Source organism: Convolutriloba macropyga, chromosome 10, assembly GCF_964194025.1.
Source record: "Convolutriloba macropyga chromosome 10, txConMacr16.3, whole genome shotgun sequence".
NCBI lineage: Eukaryota > Metazoa > Xenacoelomorpha > Acoela > Convolutidae > Convolutriloba > Convolutriloba macropyga.
In genome coordinates, this window is record NC_134477.1 from 24030607 (window position 1) to 24049721 (window position 19115).

Genomic DNA, 19115 nt, shown 5'->3' on the forward strand with positions numbered 1-19115 from the left:
AAACCACTAGAGAGAAAGCGAATTTTTGTTCAAACACCGTTTTCTCGCTCTACTTTAAAATTGGAGCGGAAAAAATTCATGCCGCAAAACAACTCGCTTTTTCACTCCACTTCCTGTTGCGGCGTGACCAAAATCAGTACTCCAATTTGACTTCAAAAATCATGAAAATGTGTGAACAGATCTTAAAAAAAAGACAGCGCCCCGATACAATTCAAATTCTTTGAATTACAAAAAATTACGAGCGCAATAATAGCCGCCTGGAATTGCTGACGCGGCTATTAATCATGAACAAACTTGCGTCAGCTTTAAGACCTCTGCAATACCAATACTCCTCTCCTCGAGTTGTAAAAAGACAACAAACAGAAATAATTGCTACAAATTTTGTTTGTGCGCAGTAAAACATGATTCTAGTTCACTCTTTTTGTAGGTGTAGACTGGACTTGAATACATGATAGGAAAAATTCAAGTGCAATGATTTCCACTCAAGTTGTAATTTTCACTCAAGTAATTTGACGCAACTACTTTTCTCACTGTCAATAATTTGACGGGTCTTATGTGCAATTTTCGGTACACACTTGACTAATGCTTAAAAGTTGATGTTTGGAAGTTTTCTTAAAGATAAAACAGGTATACACATACAAATTATCCATAAAAAGGGCCCATTACACGGCCATCAAACGGTTCCATTATAGTAATTTGAAAACCTTCTAGGATTTTTAGTTAAATTGATCTTGCTAGGCACGTCATTTTGAACTCTGCCACTCCAGACATGGGAACTCGATTTGCCCGAATGCTTAGGCTATGGTCTTTTGAAAAGAAGAGATTCACATTCTAAAGGGATTAAATCCATTATTAGACAAAATGATATTTCCGCTAGTTGCAGATGAAAACAGTTTCAACAAAAACAATGAATAATTTGGAAAACTGTATAAATTAAACAGTCCACGTTAGAATTAAAGAATGTACAAAATATGCTGATCAGAATTAAATCAACTCTAATCTTTAAGCACCAAACAGAAGCAACCCGAAAGCGCCTCTAGGTTCAAATTTTAGGTTTGAGAAATGCGCTGTTAAAACAGCAAACAACTGCAAAGCAACCAAAACAAGTTCTCAAGAAGTTCAGAACAAAAGTTAAAAATGAGTCGAAAAGAGAACAACCGAAGCTTCATCTCAAGTTATTTTCAACTGTTTTTCAACATCTGTTCGAAAAAGTCGTCATCTGAATTGTCTTTCAACAAATTTTTGCTGTTGTTGATCATAGAATTTGTAGTTTGAATACTGAAGTCTGCGGGTGGTGCGAGACAATCTAAAGCATCGAAATTGAAATCGAGGAAATCTAAACTGTCGCCCACTGAAGGGAAAGACTGCAAGGACTTTTCAGAGTCGGGTGCGGAAGTTGTGAGTGTTGGTTCGTTTGCATTGGGAGAACTGAGGGTTGAAACAGACCGTGCTCCAACTATATTCTAAAAACACACATTCAGTAATACTATGGTACATAAACATAGCCAGCCTATTACCGGCAAATAGCCCCCATTGACCCCCTTGACGCACTTCAGCATTGAAATGAAAAGAAAAAAAGAGAAAGATTCTAAACTTAATTCAGCTTCTAAAGTGAAGGCTATTCAGCTTAATACTAATGCCAGCCAACTACCGCTCTAATGAACTTTAATATCTAATGCTCTATGACTTAATGACTGTGCTTTATCGGTTTGTCCAGTTTCTTTTTGATTTTGCTCTTTTGACTGGATCTTATTCATTACATTGCCTAATTCGATGATTAAAGAAGAAAAACTAGTGCAACTGACCAATTGAACAATACCGGCCAAATATAGTTTCACAAATTCCAAGAAAAACAAAAAAATAAAAGCATTGAAAGTGTACACACTTCAGGGATCAGCGTGTTGAACACCAAGATTCGCCAGCGCGTCAAGATGCAATTACACAGCAACAAGCTCAAAAAAAGTATTGACTACGAGATCGGAAAAAAATGAGACAAGAAACATTCCGGAAACTTCAAAAAGTGCAATTTTATTGGATAGTCACCAAAAATTAACATATGAAGTATTTGAGTGTCACTAAAACTATCCAAAAAACATCGTCCGGCTCTTGAAAGTTTAATTGGCGCCTAGAGATCAAGAAAGCAAAATAAACGACAAATTTTCAAACAATTTGAAAATACAATTTTTTGAAAAGTCGCTAAGGTTTGCGATATCATTCCTATCATCCTAGAAACAAATCAATAACCATCATCAAGCCGTAAGAACTTTTATTAGCCCCTAACCATCAAATACCTCAAACATTTCCAAAAACTCATAAATGGTAAAAATCATTATATTTTGAGTGTGTATATTTGCATCACCAAGAAAATAAAACAATATGAACAGCAAAAGACAGTCATGAGCTTTGAAAAAAGTTATTTTAAAACCCATTAAACAAAAAGCTGAAAAGCATTCTAGGCTCAAAAACTTAAAAATGAATGAGCTTTTGGTATTGGAAATAGGCCTTCCCTGCAGTTTCACTCTCAGCTCTTGAAAGACTACCGAAGACTACTTAGGGTCTCTAATGAACCTTAATGCCCTCAACTTTACCAGTTTATCACGTTTTGAACACTCAAAGTCATGGAAAAAAGTGTGAAATCTTACAAAACACAGCAGGACAAGTCCTGAAATAAAATCCAGCATTGAATTAAATTATGACCTGACAACTAAAACCAGAATTGTAACAACCAACAAGCACAACACTGTATAAACAATGACATAACGCCTCCTGAATGAGTACACAAAACACCAAACTTGTGGAAATCAATATCAGACAAAGCAAAAAGGCAAAACCGAACTTGGAAAAAATGAGAACCTTTATGAAGATTGGTGGCGTCAAAGTGGAAAACAAAATTACATCCTGAAATCTTAATCCACAGCAAAAACACAAGTCCACGAGTCCCAAAAAACTATTAGCAGTTCTGTAATGTAAAAAAGGGACAAAAAGAGCAACCGACGGCAGGATTCAAAAATTTGCCAAACCCGTATAAAAAGGGGGTAACCAATTCAAATAGGCCATAACTGACCAATCGACGACAATTCAGCCCCACTAGAAGATTAAAGAGAACTGCTAATTTCAAGACTTAGCCAAAACACCACAAGAGAAGCCACAAAAATGGGCAAGAGTCAAAAACCCACCATTTTTTTAAATAGATAAGAAAAAAGCACTGCCACGAACTCAAGTCAGTAAAAGATCCAATTAATTCTCATTAGCAACTGACGACACTTGTGATTAAAGAAACTGAATTAAAATAGCCGGCAGATTGCCGGAAAATAGCCGCGACAGACGCTTGTGGCCTTACGTGAATTGAAACAACTAAAGAAATAAAATAGACAGATCGAACACGAGTCCTTTAATAGACCACTAGACTTTTTGGGTTAGATTCGGACTACAAATTTTATGACACAGAAGGTCTACAAGGAAAAAGCACTAAAAGAGCTTTTTCAAAAAAGATATTGAAAATCAGAAACTCAAGAATACTCAAGAATTAGGGCATATAAGTTTGGCACTACTTAGTTGCACACTATTGATCCTTAACTAGTAAATGTTCATAAAATTTAAAGTTCATTAAGCGAGGTCAGACGTCATTTTTTACTAAGGTAATTCACGCAATTGAACTAAAAGCAGAACAAATGACGTCACGCACACAAATTTTAACTGCAAAGCAGTAGACGTCACTGAAGTCATTGAAAAAGTCAATTCCAAGAAGTCAGGTCGTTAAGAAGCATCGAAGGAGACGAATTGAAAAAACATAGCTGGACAAGTCCTGAAATACAATTCAACAAAATAAATGAAAAACTTAGAAGCACTCTATCTGACCAGCAGATTATTTGAACAATGCCAGCCAAAACAGAAAAAAAAATGATCTCAAAAAGTTGAGAAACTAAAACAAACAAACTAACTAAAAGATATACTCATAAAACACTTGAAACTTTTACCCCGAAGGCCAAAAACTGATCTCTTTAAATATACTTGTTTCAAAAATAATTTCAAAACCAATTTTTGTGTCTGAAACCGTTCCAGTATTATATCTGCAAGACCTGAAAAAAATTCATTGGCCCTTGAAGATCGATTAACTCAGAAAATGAGAAAAATTCAAAAAAAATTGAAATCCATTGCAAAATTTAATGACACGCTGCTAAAAATCGTGATATTATAATTTTTAGAACCAATTCTGTGTCTCTAGAGGATATCCAGTAACCCAATTCCAAGCCTAGAAAATTCATTGGCTCAAAGATCGATAAACAATGTAAAAGACAATAATTTTCAGAAAGTTTCAAATTTTATCAAAAAAGCGAACTTCGTTCTACTAAAACGTTGAAAACCACTCCATTGCCCCTAGCAACTATGCTATAACATAAAATCAAAACCTGGAGGAGGTTACCTGGCTACTGAGACAAGAAAAACTAAAAACAAATGTTTTCAAAAAATTGAAAAAATTGCGAAATTTAACGAAAAATTTCCAGAACTCGAAATGTTAAATTGTTGGTAACAATTCCATTGACACTAACAACCATGCAGTAGATTTTTTATCAGACCGTGGATAGGTTTTCTGGCCCTTGAGGCTGGACAAAAATCAAAAATTGACCATAGATTTTAGGTAAAGTTAAAAACTGTAGATTTTATCCAAAAAATGCTAAAAATCGATCTATTAAAATGTCAAAAACCATACCATAGTTACTAGAAAATATACAGTGCCCTACTATCAAACCTTAAGGAGATTCCCTGGCCCCTGAAGCTGGAAAAATATGAAAAAAATTTTCAAAAAAACTTGCAAAAATTAGTACAATTTTGCGTGTTTGTGCTTGTAGTACCAAAACACATAGCTCATAAAATGGTCATAACAAGTAATTTTGTCTCGCAAAAGACCATCATCAACTTTTAAAAAGTTCAACTTAAGACTGAAATAAAAACTCAATCACAATAAACATAAATTGCACTATTTTGAGCTCAAAAACTGACTTTTTAACCTTAAATTAGGGCCATCCCAGCAGCTGCACCACTAAAAGCACTTGAAGGACTAATAAACCCCGCTTTGGGCCTCCACTGAAACTTAATGCCTGCTGGGTTTTACCTTTTTATCCCATTTTGAAAGATCAAAGTCATTGAAAAACGTGTGAACCGATCTTAAAAAAAACATCCAGACGTACATTTCAACGAATTTTCAATTACTAAACAAAACTAGACCTAGAACGGACCAAGAGTGAATTGGAAAAACCATTTCCAAAACAATCAGATGAAAAAAATGAAAATCAATGTCAAAATGCCGCTTGTGAACAAAAAACCACTAGCGAGAAAGAGAAATTTGGTTCCAACAAAAAACTAGGCCTAGAATCAACTATGAATGGATTGGTAAAACCATTTAGAAAAAAATTCGATCAAGAAAAATGAAAAAAAAACAGAAAACATCAAAGTGAAATTGCCGCATGTGAACAAAACCACTAGCGAGAAATCGAATTTTTGTTCAAACTCCTTCTCACTCTACTTTAGAATTAAAGTGAATAAAATTCACGCCACAAAACCACTCGCTTTTTCGCTCCATTTCCCGTTTCGGCTACAACTCCAATTTGACTTCAAAAATCATGAAAATGTGTGAACAATCTTTAAAAAAAGACAGCGCGCCAGTACAATTCAAAGTCTTTCAATTGTAAAAAATCACGATGTCCCCAATAATAGCTGCTATCGCTTCGCCGCTAACAAATAGATAAAGAAAATGAACAAAATAAGTGGAAAAACTCCAAATATTACCAATCCTTTAATTAATGTGAAAGATACAAGAATGAAAAAAAGTTAGGCAAAGGGAGGCAGGCCATAACGTCCCGACAATGAAAGCGATCATCGTTAAGTTGTACTAAAAAGTGGTGTATAGCTTACAAACCCTTAATTGATTCAATTTTATATTACCTTTAGCAGGAAATAGCCGACTAATATCGGATAAGTAGCTCAGCTGTCGGGGCTCAGCTTTATTGTAACCTGTTAATGCCCAGTATTAACTTCTCCATTGAATCAATGTAAGTCACCATATTTACCGATTGATTTGTGTAAAAGTCATGTAAAAAGGGAAATGAAGTGTAACTTTTGAGGTCAAAGGAAACTAAATAATTAAAACTGGTAACTTGAAGTAATTGAAAGAAAAGAGACATGATATGACAAAGAAAGAAGGATAGGCAACGTCGTGATCGTATTGGCGCTCCTGGGGATAATAGCCCCCATCGTAATCATACTGGAAATAATCCTGCAAGATAACTGGAAAGAAGCCCTAGCATGGACGACTTGCTTTCTGCATAAAAAACGGCAACAAATCCAGGACGTGATTGACAAATATCTCGACTAACCACAAATTCAATTGCCTCGTAGCTTATCACATTTGGATATCAGTAGTGGCACTAATCAACTACATGTGATTTGCGACGCTTCACAGTTAGCACATGGTGCCTTTATAAACATCAAAACGTCGAACGACCGGGAAGTTTCCTCCCAAATTGTTCTTGCGCGCGCTAAAAACTGCACCCCTTAAGCAAATAAGCATTCCAAAAATGGGATTACAAGCAGCCGTATTAGGGTGTCGTCTATGGCAATTCGTCACTGAACACTTATCTCTTCCAATCAAAGAGACAATCTTCTGGAGTGATAAAAACTGCCTTCAGGAGATTAGAAACCTTAAGGACACCAACTGTTGGCGACACATAAATGGTAGAATAAACCCTGCCGGTCACATATCTAGATGAATTCCATCAGAGGACGTTAACTTCTTAAATACCAGTTCTTGAAACATCCTAAGCAAACTTGGAACCCCTTCTTCGCCCCTCAAGCAGCAACGCACGCGATGCAACAGACTTCAACACTGGAATCTGTCTTCAACATTGAAAAATTCTCAAAATGGACCGGGCTTTTGAGGGCAACAGCCTGAGTTTTCTTGCTCGTGGACAACAACCTTAAGAAAAAAAGAACACTGAGCACTAGCTTTGGAAGACACTGCTAAAACCAGAAATCATCCTTTTCAAGTTTCACAGCTCAACTCCGTTTTCTGGAACTGTTAATGATCTGATGAACGGAAAAGATCGGCAAAAAAAATGACCGCCTTTTGTCCTTATCACCCTTCGTGAAGGATGGCGTATTACGCGTTGGTGGAAGAACAAAAAGAAGCTCATTGCCATTCGAGTCAAAGCACCTGACAATACTAGACGCAAAAGAGGTAATTGTAAAAATCTTTAGTCAGAAGTGTCACGAATTTTGCATGCATCTCGGCGTACAGTATACCAGGAAATACATCCAGCAAAGATGTCACATCATTTTAGTTCGTGAAAGCCTTAGAAGCCTTGCTTTCAGAAGCTTCGACGGTCGAAGGTTTCGGGCTGTAGGCCTCCAACCAGCAATTGCTGAACTCCCAGATATAATGTCTCATAACAGTTCATTGCCTGCAGTGTTCACAAACGTTGGATTGGATTATCTTGGACCATTCACAGTAATGCAGAGACAAAGAAGTAAAGACATACATCTGTCTCTTTGCATGCCTTGTCTAGCGCGCCATTCATCAGGAAATAGCAGAAGACTTCTCAACCGACAAATGCATCACATCAATCAGACGATTTATCTCAAGACGTGGCCAGCCACGAGTTTCAATGTTTGACAAAGCGACAAACCTCTTGTGATCCGTAAACAGCTACGAAAGCCGCTTCAACTGGACCACAACTTCATCAGAAACAACCTTCTCAAACAGATCATAGAATGAAGACTTAAACCACCTTCTGCACCTCACTTCGGTGGCGTGTGGGAGAGACTCATCGAAATAGTTCAACGATTTCTCCTCAACAATCTTGGCTCCGCAAATTTGACACCTGATGTCTTTGCAACCGTTTTAACGAAAGCGGAATGTCTTGTGAATTCCAGGCCATTGACTCACGTGAGGAGCGACAACCAGGAGGATGATCCTCGTACGCCCAATCATTTCCTCTTGGGACGACCTTTTGCGAATGTGCCAAAACTCTCTCAAGAGTCAGCCAGTCTGAGGTCGACATCAGGGACCCAAGTCAAGCAGCGCATGCAACAGACCTGGAAACGACTGCTTCAAGAGAACGTCCCCACACCGAATGAGAGACGAAAGTCGACTTCAAGAAGGTGCTCTGGAAGTGGGCGATGTGGTTTGGCTGCTGGAGGAGTGGACTCCCAGGGGAATCTGGCCACTAGGACGTGTCACCAAGATGTTCACCGGACCCGACAAAACCGCAAGGTCTTGCTAATTAAAAACAGCTTTACGTTCTTCAACCAGACCAGCCGTTAAACTGCAACATGTGTCAAACTCCCATAAGGTTAGGGTTAGGTTTTCGGGCCCCGAGGATGTCAATGCCCAGTATTAACTTCTCCATTGTGCAGGATGAACAACACGAACTTGAATAGACTGCTGCCACTTAAGTTCAATTGTTGAAAATTCTTGAGATAGCAATTTAGACCACTATAATCTCAAAACCTGAAGGACGCACGTCACTCGAAAAGAAAAAACGGTCAACCAAAAATTTGCATGAAAAAGACCCACGATTACAATAACTGCTTCAGTTTTCGATCGAGAAAATTCATTTAAAATTTACCTTAGATTTGCATAGAACAGAAGAGAAGCTTACGGGTGACTCTATTCTACTGGATACACTGCAATCTTCTGGCCCGGTGGAAAATTTCGCAAACGAATGCGGAGTGCTGTTATTGTCATCCCGGCTCCGTCCCAATTTGTTTTCCGAGTCCAAAATTTGCATATTAAGACTCTGCAACGTTGCTATGTAATCGCTTACTTTCGTTTTCCTTGAGTTTTTCGATAGCGTAGAGACCCGTTTCTGCAATTGCTTGCGCCACATTAAAGCATCACCTTGTTCGTTTTTAAAGAGCGATTGAGTGCCACTTTTTCGTTGAGACACATAGCTTGAAAAGGGTTTTTCACTGTCTGTTTTTTCACTGTACAGTCTAGGCTTTTTTCCAATAGGGCCAAACTTAATTGGGCTGCTCAATTTATTAGTCGATCGCTTGTTGTTTTCAACTTTTTTGCGTTCAATCGATCTGCTATTTGTTTGTGTATCGAAGACTTTCTCAAATAAGACATAACGAATACTTGTCGATTTTAGTGATGCCAGTTTTTTACTACATTCAACGGCTACTTTAGTATCACTAGAAAACTGCTCACGCAGATGTCCCATAGAGTCGCACAAATAGGAATCCCATCCAGAGTCATTTTCTGTCGTTACTGAATGAAGTCTGAATATTCCGCCATCGTTTGTTTGAAAACTAGTTTTTCCTATTTGGAATGGTAAATGTATTCCTTTAATTGTTTTGACTAAAACAAAATCTGATATGGGCTCGATGTGTACGTATCGGTTAGCAGACCTTTGTTTGCACGTTCGGCAAGCATTGCCTGATAGCACAACTGTAGGTGAGAGCGATAACTCCATATATCCTAGCTCGTTAACGTTAATGAAATGACTTTCCTCTTCAATGCTATTTTTGCATTGTCGTTCACAATCGACTCTGGTACTGCATCTTGTTGCGAAAGCTTTCTTCAGAAAAGGCGAAAACTGTGAAAGACAGTGAAAACCTTCAATCACATCATCACAAATAAAATTGCCACAGTTTAGAAGAACATAGTTCCTGATTTCATAAATGTGTTGCTTTCGTTCGATTGAGAGGTAGATAATTCTTGACAAGAGGTCTGCACCTGGAATATTGTTGTTCTGGAAGCTCAGTCGAAGGTAAACAGATCGAGTGATGAGAAATAAAATTGTATCGAGACCTGTATATTCTCTTGTGATGAATTCGGGAAGTGGGACTTGTTCAAGGGACGAAGTGCTTTCGTAGTATGCACAATCAGGGGACGAACAAAGAGAGATACTTATATGTGGATCAAAACTTAGCAGACACTTCCGTAAATATCCCATGTTTGCACAATCTTTCTTCACTTCACACAGAGGACAGACGCCCGCTGACCCAGACAAAGAGGGCATACACTTCTTCGATTTAACAGCATACAATTTTATCTGAAAAACGTTGTTCATGATTCGTTGCTCAATCTTCGACGGCACAGTTCTAAACCCATCCAATTTTCCACTAAGCAAACCCCAAAAATATGAATTTATACTTACGTGAAACCTTTCGTACTCGAGAACCTTTTGATGTATTTTAGCAGAAATTTTCATCAAAGTAACCATTCATTTCTGAAAAAGAGAAGACGAGATTAAAAACTAATTCATTAAAAAGTATTCATTTTATCCTTAAACAATTTGTGAAACAGTTTTAACGTGACGATGAACGTAAAGTTCGAAAACGTTTGTTTTAAATATCGGAAGTAATTTTAATTTGACAAATTGGTTTCTTTTACATAAAAAACTAAAGTTATACAAAGTTTTGGAGCAGTGCTTTATTCAGTTTACTCGTAAATGAATTCAAATAATATCAATGAAACAAAAAAGGGGTAAGGTCCACCCAATGGACGGAGCGATAAGCCCCCACTATAAAACATTGCAGCAGCGTATTTAAAACCGCAAAACGCACTGTATATTAAACTTACAGCAATATGCTATACTCTAGGAGCTGCGTCAAAGCGTTGAATTGTTACTATACTAATTAGATGTCTCCCCTTCCTTGCCGCACCACAATGCTTCAAAGCGAGCTTGGTCGTCTAATATTGCGGAAACCTTATCCATGATTGCCATCAGGTTAGCCACCGAAAAAATTCCTCAAGAGCATTTAGCTGCACACAACGCTTGTCGCATCATTCCACTCAACAAAAATCCTGGCGTTCGACCTAGACTATGTTCAAGAAAGTACTACCCGTGAACCGTGGCCGGTCAATTGGCCGACATACAAATTAGCCGACATACCTTTTAGCCGACACTTAAGCAAATATAGCTACTCGAAAACCACAGTTGATGATAATTACCAGCGCACTAATTGGGTAAAGTAGCGTCCCTTAGTTTTAAAACAAACAATATTTGGCTATAACTACAAACTAATTTGGCCATGCCTCAGCGGCCCGTGGGACTTGATCTATCACAACCGAAAAAATTATTACTGCCGAACATAATTGAGTCGAAGCTTCTAATAACACTACTTAAATTATACAGTTCCGATTTCGGTCATTTTCACGTCGTTCTGATGAAATCTGTCGGCCAATTGGCGTGTCTTCTAATCTGTTTGTCGGCTAATACCCCTAGCCCCCCCGTCAATATAGCCGAGAACTACACAAGCAAACACCGACTAGTAAAGACTAACGAAATTTTTTTCCACTGAACAAAAATTCAGTCAGTTATAAGAAGATTGGATCAATTGCAACCTGTATCAATCACGTCAGTACTGTCTCGACATTTTGAGCGGACGCTTTACTGCAAGTTTGTTGCAGAAAGCTGTAATAGCAAGATATCCAAGAGCCAGTTTGGATTTCAGGCTCATTCGTCGATGCTGGACGCACTCGTGAAGACAACACGCAATTCTTTCATTCTGTACAGTTGCTTCTTGACCTTCATTTTTAAACGTTTGAAGCACTTTCTTATGCATTGCTAGTTCTAAACGTTAGCACAATAGTTCTTTTTAAGCAACAGATTCTGCAACAAAGTTCTAATAATGTAAAGGAAACCAATTTGTCAAATTAAAATTACTTCCAATATTTAAAACAAACGTTTTCGAACTTTACGTTCATCGTCAGGTTAAAACTGTTTTACAAATTGTTAAAAGATAAAACGAATATGTATTTACATTTGTCTGAGACGACAATTAAAACAATTCTAGGAACTATTCTAAAAAATCAATCGAAAATTTTTCCCTATATACAATATTTAGCCTATTTACAACTCATTTACATCTGTTATCAATATATTTAAAAACATTCCTATTCCGGATTTTTCGATTTTGGGCATGTTCTTCTTTTTTTAGGGTTAATACGAATTTGCCCTTAGCATAAGTATCCCTTTTGTAGAGGTTTTGCAAATTTCTTTTTCTCATGCAGAAAATGTTTTTTGTCCTATGTATTCTCATCTAGTCAAAAGTGTGATTTGAACTAATATTTTAGTTTGATTTCCCTCCCCCTATATTCATCGCTTGTGTTTGGTGCCGGCTTCAGCTCACTGATATATATAGCTTCGATAATCATTAGTTTTTCCACTTTCCGACAGGCGTCCAGAATTTTTCATTCAATGTCATTCGTGGCGCCATGACATTCAACCAGATGTTGACCCACCTGTGAATCCTTCTTTTGATGTTCTGTTATCCTTGTGGTAACATGCCGGCTTGTTTGCCCAACATAGATGGATCCGCATCCACTACATTTAATCTCATATACCACGTGGGATTTCGAAAGATGATTTCAGGGTGGGGAGGCACGATCTTAATTTCCGCGTTGTAAAAACTACTTGCAATTCGCATAGTTGCAATTCTTGATAGTAAATACCTCGAATTGTAAATTAATCCTGTAATAATCCCCTGTAATATATTCCAATCATGATGATGACTCCAGAAAAGTTAAAGTGTTAGTCAAAAGCGGATCTTTATAAAAATTATTGCGAACTTTATCAAAAATTAGAAGAGAAGGACAGTCTCATCGCCGAGCATGTGGTGACTGTTAGTGAATTCCTTAAAAAATTGACACAGGTAACAACTACTTCAGCTATAATAACACTAACAATTATCACGAGTGCAAAAATTGACGTTTTTATTCGAAAGTTTGAAACATTAAAGATCGAAGAGAAAACAGAAAATTTTTTAATTGGTAGTAGTATCATCAAACACCTGGCAATAGATCGGACATTTCCTCAGGACTGCAGCATACATGCTTACCCAGGCTCGACGACAGAGGAAAAAAGGAGTTATTACAGGGTTACGATCAACAAAAAAAAGATGAAAACAGTCATTTTACAGGATGGCACCAATGCTTCTCTAAAACAAAAAAGTGATCATTTAGAAACGGTGATCATTTTAAAGGCTGTGGTTTCTGTGTGATGAAGAAGTCAACGTACTAGGAAAAACTTGATGAGGTGCTGAACTCAGATCAGTTTCAAAAAATAGATGGAGCAAAAGATGAACTTGTGATCAAAAATGAAAAACAGATCAATAACAGCCTGCAACAATTAATGAAGCAAAGGAAAAATTTTGACAAAATTTATCAAAGACTCAGGTCAACAGGCTCGCAACCAACGAGATTTTATGGCCTGGCAAAGGTACAAAAAAAAGATACACCTCTTTGACCTGTTCTTTCAATACCTGGTAGCAGCTACGAAAACTTAAACAGATTTCTGACACCATTTTTCCAGAAACTACCGGGCGCAAACATTGAAACCAACAAGCAAGATGCTAGAAAAGCCTTAGAGTCTCTCCCTCTTGAAGATGACGAGCAGATAGTATCTCTTGACGTAAAAAGTCTGTAAACCAACGTTCCAGTTGGAGAGGCTATAGAAATAGCTCTAAGAGAACTCTATTCAAGCAACCTAGCTCCAGATATCCCAAGGTCCGCCATGAAATGGTTGCTAAAGCTTGCGGTGACGAATGTTCATTTCAAATGTAATGGGATCTGGTATGTGCAATCAGATGGTCTGGCTATGGGTGCATCACTGGCTGTAATACTAGCAAACGTGTGGATGAAATCGTTTGAGGCATCACTGCAAAAACCGGAGCTCAGTGAAAACTTTTCCAGATCCGACCGAAACGGGAAGTGCAAAGACTGTAACCGGAGAGTGACTTACCGAGAAAAAAAGAGTAGAATGTGAGTCATGCAAAAACTGGTTTCATGCAAGATGCCAAAAAATATCGAATGAGGAATACGCCAACATGCAGGATGTTGTTTGGATTTGTACTTATTGCAGCAATCAACAGACAGTGGTGCATGATAAAGAGGTGTTGTTTAAAAGGTATGTGGATGATATTATCTGCACGGTTCGTGGTGACCCGGATGAGTATTTAAAATTTGCAAACTCATTAAACAATAACCTGCAATTTACTTTAGAAAAAGTGAACATGGATGGGGATTTGGCTTTTCTTGACATTAACGTAAATGTGAGCAGCAAAAACAATATCACCTGTCATTGGTATCAAAAACCAACTGACACTGGTATAATACTGAATTATCGCAGCTGTGCACCGCTTCAGCATAAGAAAAATGGGATTCAAGGGGCGGTTCACAGGGTTTTTAATGCAACCTCTAATTGGTTGGCCTTCGATCAGGCTCTTGAAAAGAACAAATATTGCTGGAACAAAAAATCAATATCCAGAGGAATGGTCTTCAAATATAGTGAATCAGATTCTAGAAAAGATAATAAGTGGCGGTAAAGACCAATTAAGAACAACACCAAAAGAGCATCAAAAAAGCAAGACTAAATCTATTGATAAGCGAACTATTTTTCTAGAATACAGAGGCAACCTTACTCAAAACTTTGCAAAAAACTGAAGAAACTATGCGAATTGCAAGTAGTTTTTACATCGCGGAAATTAAGATCGTGCCTCCCCACCCTGAAATCATCTTCCGATAGAGACCTGAAATCCCATGTGGTCTATGAGATTAAATGTAATGGATGCTGATCCATCTATGTTGGGCAAACAAGCCGGCATGTTACCACAAGGATAACAGAACATCAAAAGAAGGATTCACAGGTGGGTCAACATCTGGTTGAATGTCGTGGCGCCGCGAATGACATTGAATGGAAAATTCTGGACGCCTGTCGGACAGTAGAAAAACTAATGATTATCGAAGCTATTGAAGCCGGCACTAAACACACGCGATGAATATAGGGGGAGGGAACTCACGCTAAAATAATATTTCAAATCACACTTTTGACTAGATGAGAATACATAGGACAAAAAACATTTTCTGCATGAGAAAAAGAAATTTGCAAAACCTCTACAAAAGGGATACTTATGCTAAGGGCAAATTCGTATTAACCCTAAAAAAAGAAGAACATGCCCAAAACTGAAAAATCCGGAATATGAATGTTTTTAAATAAATTAATAACAGATGTAAATATGAGTTGTAAATAGGCTAAATATTGTATATAGGGAAAAATTGTCGAATGATTTTGTAGAATAGTTCCTAGAATTGTTTTAATTGTCGTCTCAGACAAATGTAAATATATATTCACTATCTTTTAACAATTTGTAAAACAGTTTTAACCTGACGATGAACGTAAAGTTCGAAACCGTTTGTTTTAAATATTGGAAGTAATTTTATTTTGAAAAATTGGTTTCCTTTACATTATTTTCAGATTACAGAGATCTTGACTCTGCAATAAAGGAAAAGTTGAGCCAAGAAACATTGGTATTGATAGAAGTGCCTCCCTAAAAGAATTGCCGAAAAACGAACAGACAAAATTTACGAATTCAGTGAAAAACTGCGCGAGTATATCACACAAGAAGACACTGAAAAAATCAAAATACTTCCGGTCTGCAACATGTCGGTTGAAATGGCAAATTACAACGCTCTTTTTTACGATGATATATATTTTAATTTTCAGCAGGGATTTCCGTTCATTCAAAATGCAGTTTTAAGTCTTTTTCTTTTAACTTCTTGTAACCTTGTTCGTTTACAACCATTGCAATATTCTCAAAGTGCATATGTGAGTAGGCTAACACTTACAAACCATGGAGGCAAACATATCGTTATACAAATGGATTTTAGCTTCAGTTTGTGTAGTTTTTAAAATAGTTTGCTTTATAATCAGATATAGCCAAAAATGACAGGTATTGGACTCAAAGTTATGCTATATGTACTACTCATGTCCTCCGAGAGTATTTCAGATTTTTTTTACAGTTTTCCTAATGCATCTCGAATACCTTCATTCAAAGGAAGCTGCAACAACAAACAATGTGCTTTAACATCCAAAATCAACCTTTTTTCTTGGTTGTTATATGGTACATTCTAATAAAAAGTGGTGATATCGAAATAAACCCTGGACTGGTATTGCCATATGCACTTATGATGAAAGAGTTAAAATTATTTGATTCCAGCAAAAAAAACTCTACATCACAACGCCAGAAGTTTAGCAGGATAACATCTGCTGTTGAAAGAACTCATTCAAGACATTGATTACAACTGCATATATACGTTTAGTGAAACATGGTTGTCACAAATCCGTCCGGAAGAACTTTGGCATGTAGATTAGCAACACCTGGACTGTTTTCGAAAAGATCGCATGCAAACAACAAAAACAAAAAGTGGTGGTATTATAATGTACAATCCAAAATTATTAAAACCTCGTCTCCGTGATTATCTCAACTGCTTTCCGGATACAAATTTTGAAATTTTTTGGCTTGACATGAGCATACAAAAAAGAAATGCGTTTTAAATTTATCATACTGTCCCGAAACAAAACTTGCAAAGATGTTTTTGCAAAAATTGGTCGTGGGAACTGATCTTGCTATGGCTGAAGATAAATCTGTTGTACCTGCTGGGGACTACAGTTTAAACTATTTTGCAAAGCGGGACAGAAGTCTGGTACAATCTGTAATTTCTCATGATCTTAAACCAACGAATATTGATACAGCTACAAGAATGACTAACTCTTCTTCAACTCTTACCAATAATATCATAATAGACGATTACAAAACAGGCAAAGTAGCGGATACGGTTTTAAAAACTGATCTTTTTGCAGCAGTCACAGTTCCTAAATCTGTGATGCTAATTTCAAAAACAACAAAGAAAAAATTATTTGACAAAAAAACTTCAGCCATAGCATTCCAAAGTTTTTTTGAAGATTCAGACTGGAGACACTTTTAAGGTGCAATGACGGGAGATATCATGTTATTAGATTTTCAAAGAATTTTTGAATGAGCATTAGCACTAAGCCTATGGAAATTGCAAATCTTCTAAATTAGAGATTTTTCACTCTAGCAGAGTTGATTGTCTTGCAACAAACAAACAACCTTCCTCCTAAAACTGCTCCGAGAAAGTGTTTGTAGTTCCGATATATAACCACCAAGAAAACAAATAAATGTGCTCGTAGATTCATTGAATACAAGTAAAACGGTCGGTACTTCAAAAATTCTAGCTTGGGCAATAAAGGATGCTAAAGCAGCGCTAGCAGAACAACTATGTTATCTCATTAATCAGTATATTTTAGAAGAAAAATTTCCAGAAGATCTTAAAAAAGCTTGTGTAACTCCACTCCTCAAAAAAGGGAATCCCGAAGACCCACTCAATTATAGACCTATTTCTGTCACTTCTGCTTTAACAAAAAACTTTGAAAAAGCGTTGAGTTCACAAATCACAAGTTTCTTCGAAAGGGAGCAAATATTGTCTGCTAGTCAATTAAGTTATAGAAGGCAAATTTCTACCTTGATGCTATCCTGAAATGGACAGAACAAATAAGATTAGAACTCAACAAGAAAAAAAATGTTACAGGGGCGTTTTTAGATCTTTCAAAGGCTTTTGATTCTTTAAACAACAAAATACTGTTACGGAGACTTGAAAATATAGGTTTTGACGAACATGCTACCAATTTAATAGAGATTTGATTGAGTGAAAGAACGCAAAGAATTGTCCTGAATGGAATTGAATCAGATTGGATAAATTTGAAAAGAGGAGTTCCACAAGGTACTATTTTAGGACCTCTATTATTTAACATTTACGTCAACGATATAGCAAAGATTGTAGAAAACGATTGCACGGTTGTCCAGTACGCAGACGACACTTTTTATTTTACTTCCGACACTGATGAAATGTCGTCAAAAACAAAAACTTGAACATATTATCTCAAAAATTATTGATATCTTTGCAAAGTCCCAGTTAGCAGTAAACAAACAAAAACAGATTATATTGTGTTCACCAGGAAGAAACTAACAAATACTGTTCTGAATGTCGACAATTAAAGAATAACAGATTCAAATTATGTGAAGTATCTTGGCGTAATTATTGAAAGCAAACTAAAATTAGATGGAGAAGTGAAAACTTTCTTCGGAGAATAACTAGTGGAATAAATGTTTTGAATACACTAAGTAAAATTTTACCAGAGAAAACGAAAGTCTTATTACTTAATGCAATAGTAATAAGTCATCTACATTTTTCCGCTCTAATGTTGATAGGGTTGCAAAAGTCATTACTCACAACTTTTGAAAAACAATTGAATTGGGGAATAAAAATCATTTTTAATAGGAGAAAATAAGATCTGTCTACAGATCTCAAACTTCGCAACAAAATATTACCAGTTTTTTTCTCTTGAAATATCATTGCTCAAAATATTTTTTTTCTTTTACTCAACAACAATATTCCAGCAAATAAAATTGAACCTCTCTCTACCATGAGAATGAAACAACATGAAAGGTCAAAAAAATAACGTTCGATATCAGAAAGAGCAATAAGTTTTTAATTGATTCTTTTATTGCACAGGCCATTCCAGTTTATAATAGTCTGCTTTCTAATATTAAACTGAAAACAACATCGAAAGCTTCCTTAAAAAAAGAAATAAAAGAATGTTTTTCGGAAAGAATCTTTGAAGAACCCAAAAGTAACTGATATAAAAGATGACGTTGAGAGCATTAGATTTTAATTTTAATTTTTAATCTTCATGGTGTAGTGTACGTATAAAATTGTGAGAACATTTTATGGTCGCATTTTTGGCCACTTTTTTAAATAACTTATTGTCAAACTTTTAGTTAAATAATTTAACGATTTTATAATTTTACATAATGTTATATTTCTAACTTTACATTGCCTCTTTTACCATATGCTTTTTTTTCTTATGTAAACCAGAGGAAATTAACAATGTTCTTTTTTTGCTCTTGCATGTTTGGAAAGGAAACAGTAAAAAATATATGATTGTTACATTTGAATTAGACCTCAGTAAGGCTTTTGATTGTTTTCCACGTCACCCAGTTGCATACAAACTGGCAGAACTGCTATCTGGCCAGCCATATATTGTAAACTTATTAGCAAATTCCTTATGCAATTGCGGACAATCGGTTCAAAATGACAATCAAAGATCTGAAATGCTGCTTACAGCTGTGGGGTCCCTCAGGGCACCGTTTGCAGTCCGATTATGTTGAACACTTTATGCGACGAGTTGCAAATCGAGGAAAATCTTGGTGATCGTGTGGATTTTTCGGATTACCTAACATGCACCATT

General features: G+C 36.5%; 1 protein-coding gene across 2 annotated transcripts; it reads right to left on the reverse strand.

Annotated features, from left to right (window-relative positions):
* Window positions 1–893: 893 nt before the first annotated feature.
* On the reverse strand, window positions 894–10234 carry LOC142348374 (uncharacterized). Of its 2 annotated transcripts, none has more exons than XM_075399699.1 (3): window positions 10161–10234; window positions 8658–10055; window positions 894–1463 (listed from the first exon to the last, which is right to left on the reverse strand). In XM_075399699.1, exons 1-3 carry the CDS (start codon window positions 10224–10226, stop codon window positions 1182–1184), a joined length of 1746 nt encoding a protein of 581 aa, XP_075255814.1. In that variant the 5' UTR covers window positions 10227–10234; the 3' UTR covers window positions 894–1181. The 2 variants fall into 2 exon arrangements, with proteins under 2 accessions (XP_075255814.1, XP_075255813.1); XM_075399698.1 differs by having other exon boundaries at window positions 8625–10055.
* Window positions 10235–19115: the final 8881 nt, after the last annotated feature.

Excerpts from the sequence above, each read along its gene's own strand:
- LOC142348374 (XM_075399698.1), bottom strand. The coding sequence starts at position 10,226 with ATGGTTACTTTGATGAAAATTTCTGCTAAAATACATCAAAAGGTTCTC. Across the intron at positions 10,056-10,160 it reads TCGAGTACGAAAGGTTTCAC|ATAAAATTGTATGCTGTTAA; the intron begins GTAAGTATAAAT and ends AACGTTTTTCAG. Across the intron at positions 1,464-8,624 it reads CTGTTCTATGCAAATCTAAG|AATATAGTTGGAGCACGGTC; the intron begins GTAAATTTTAAA and ends GTGTGTTTTTAG.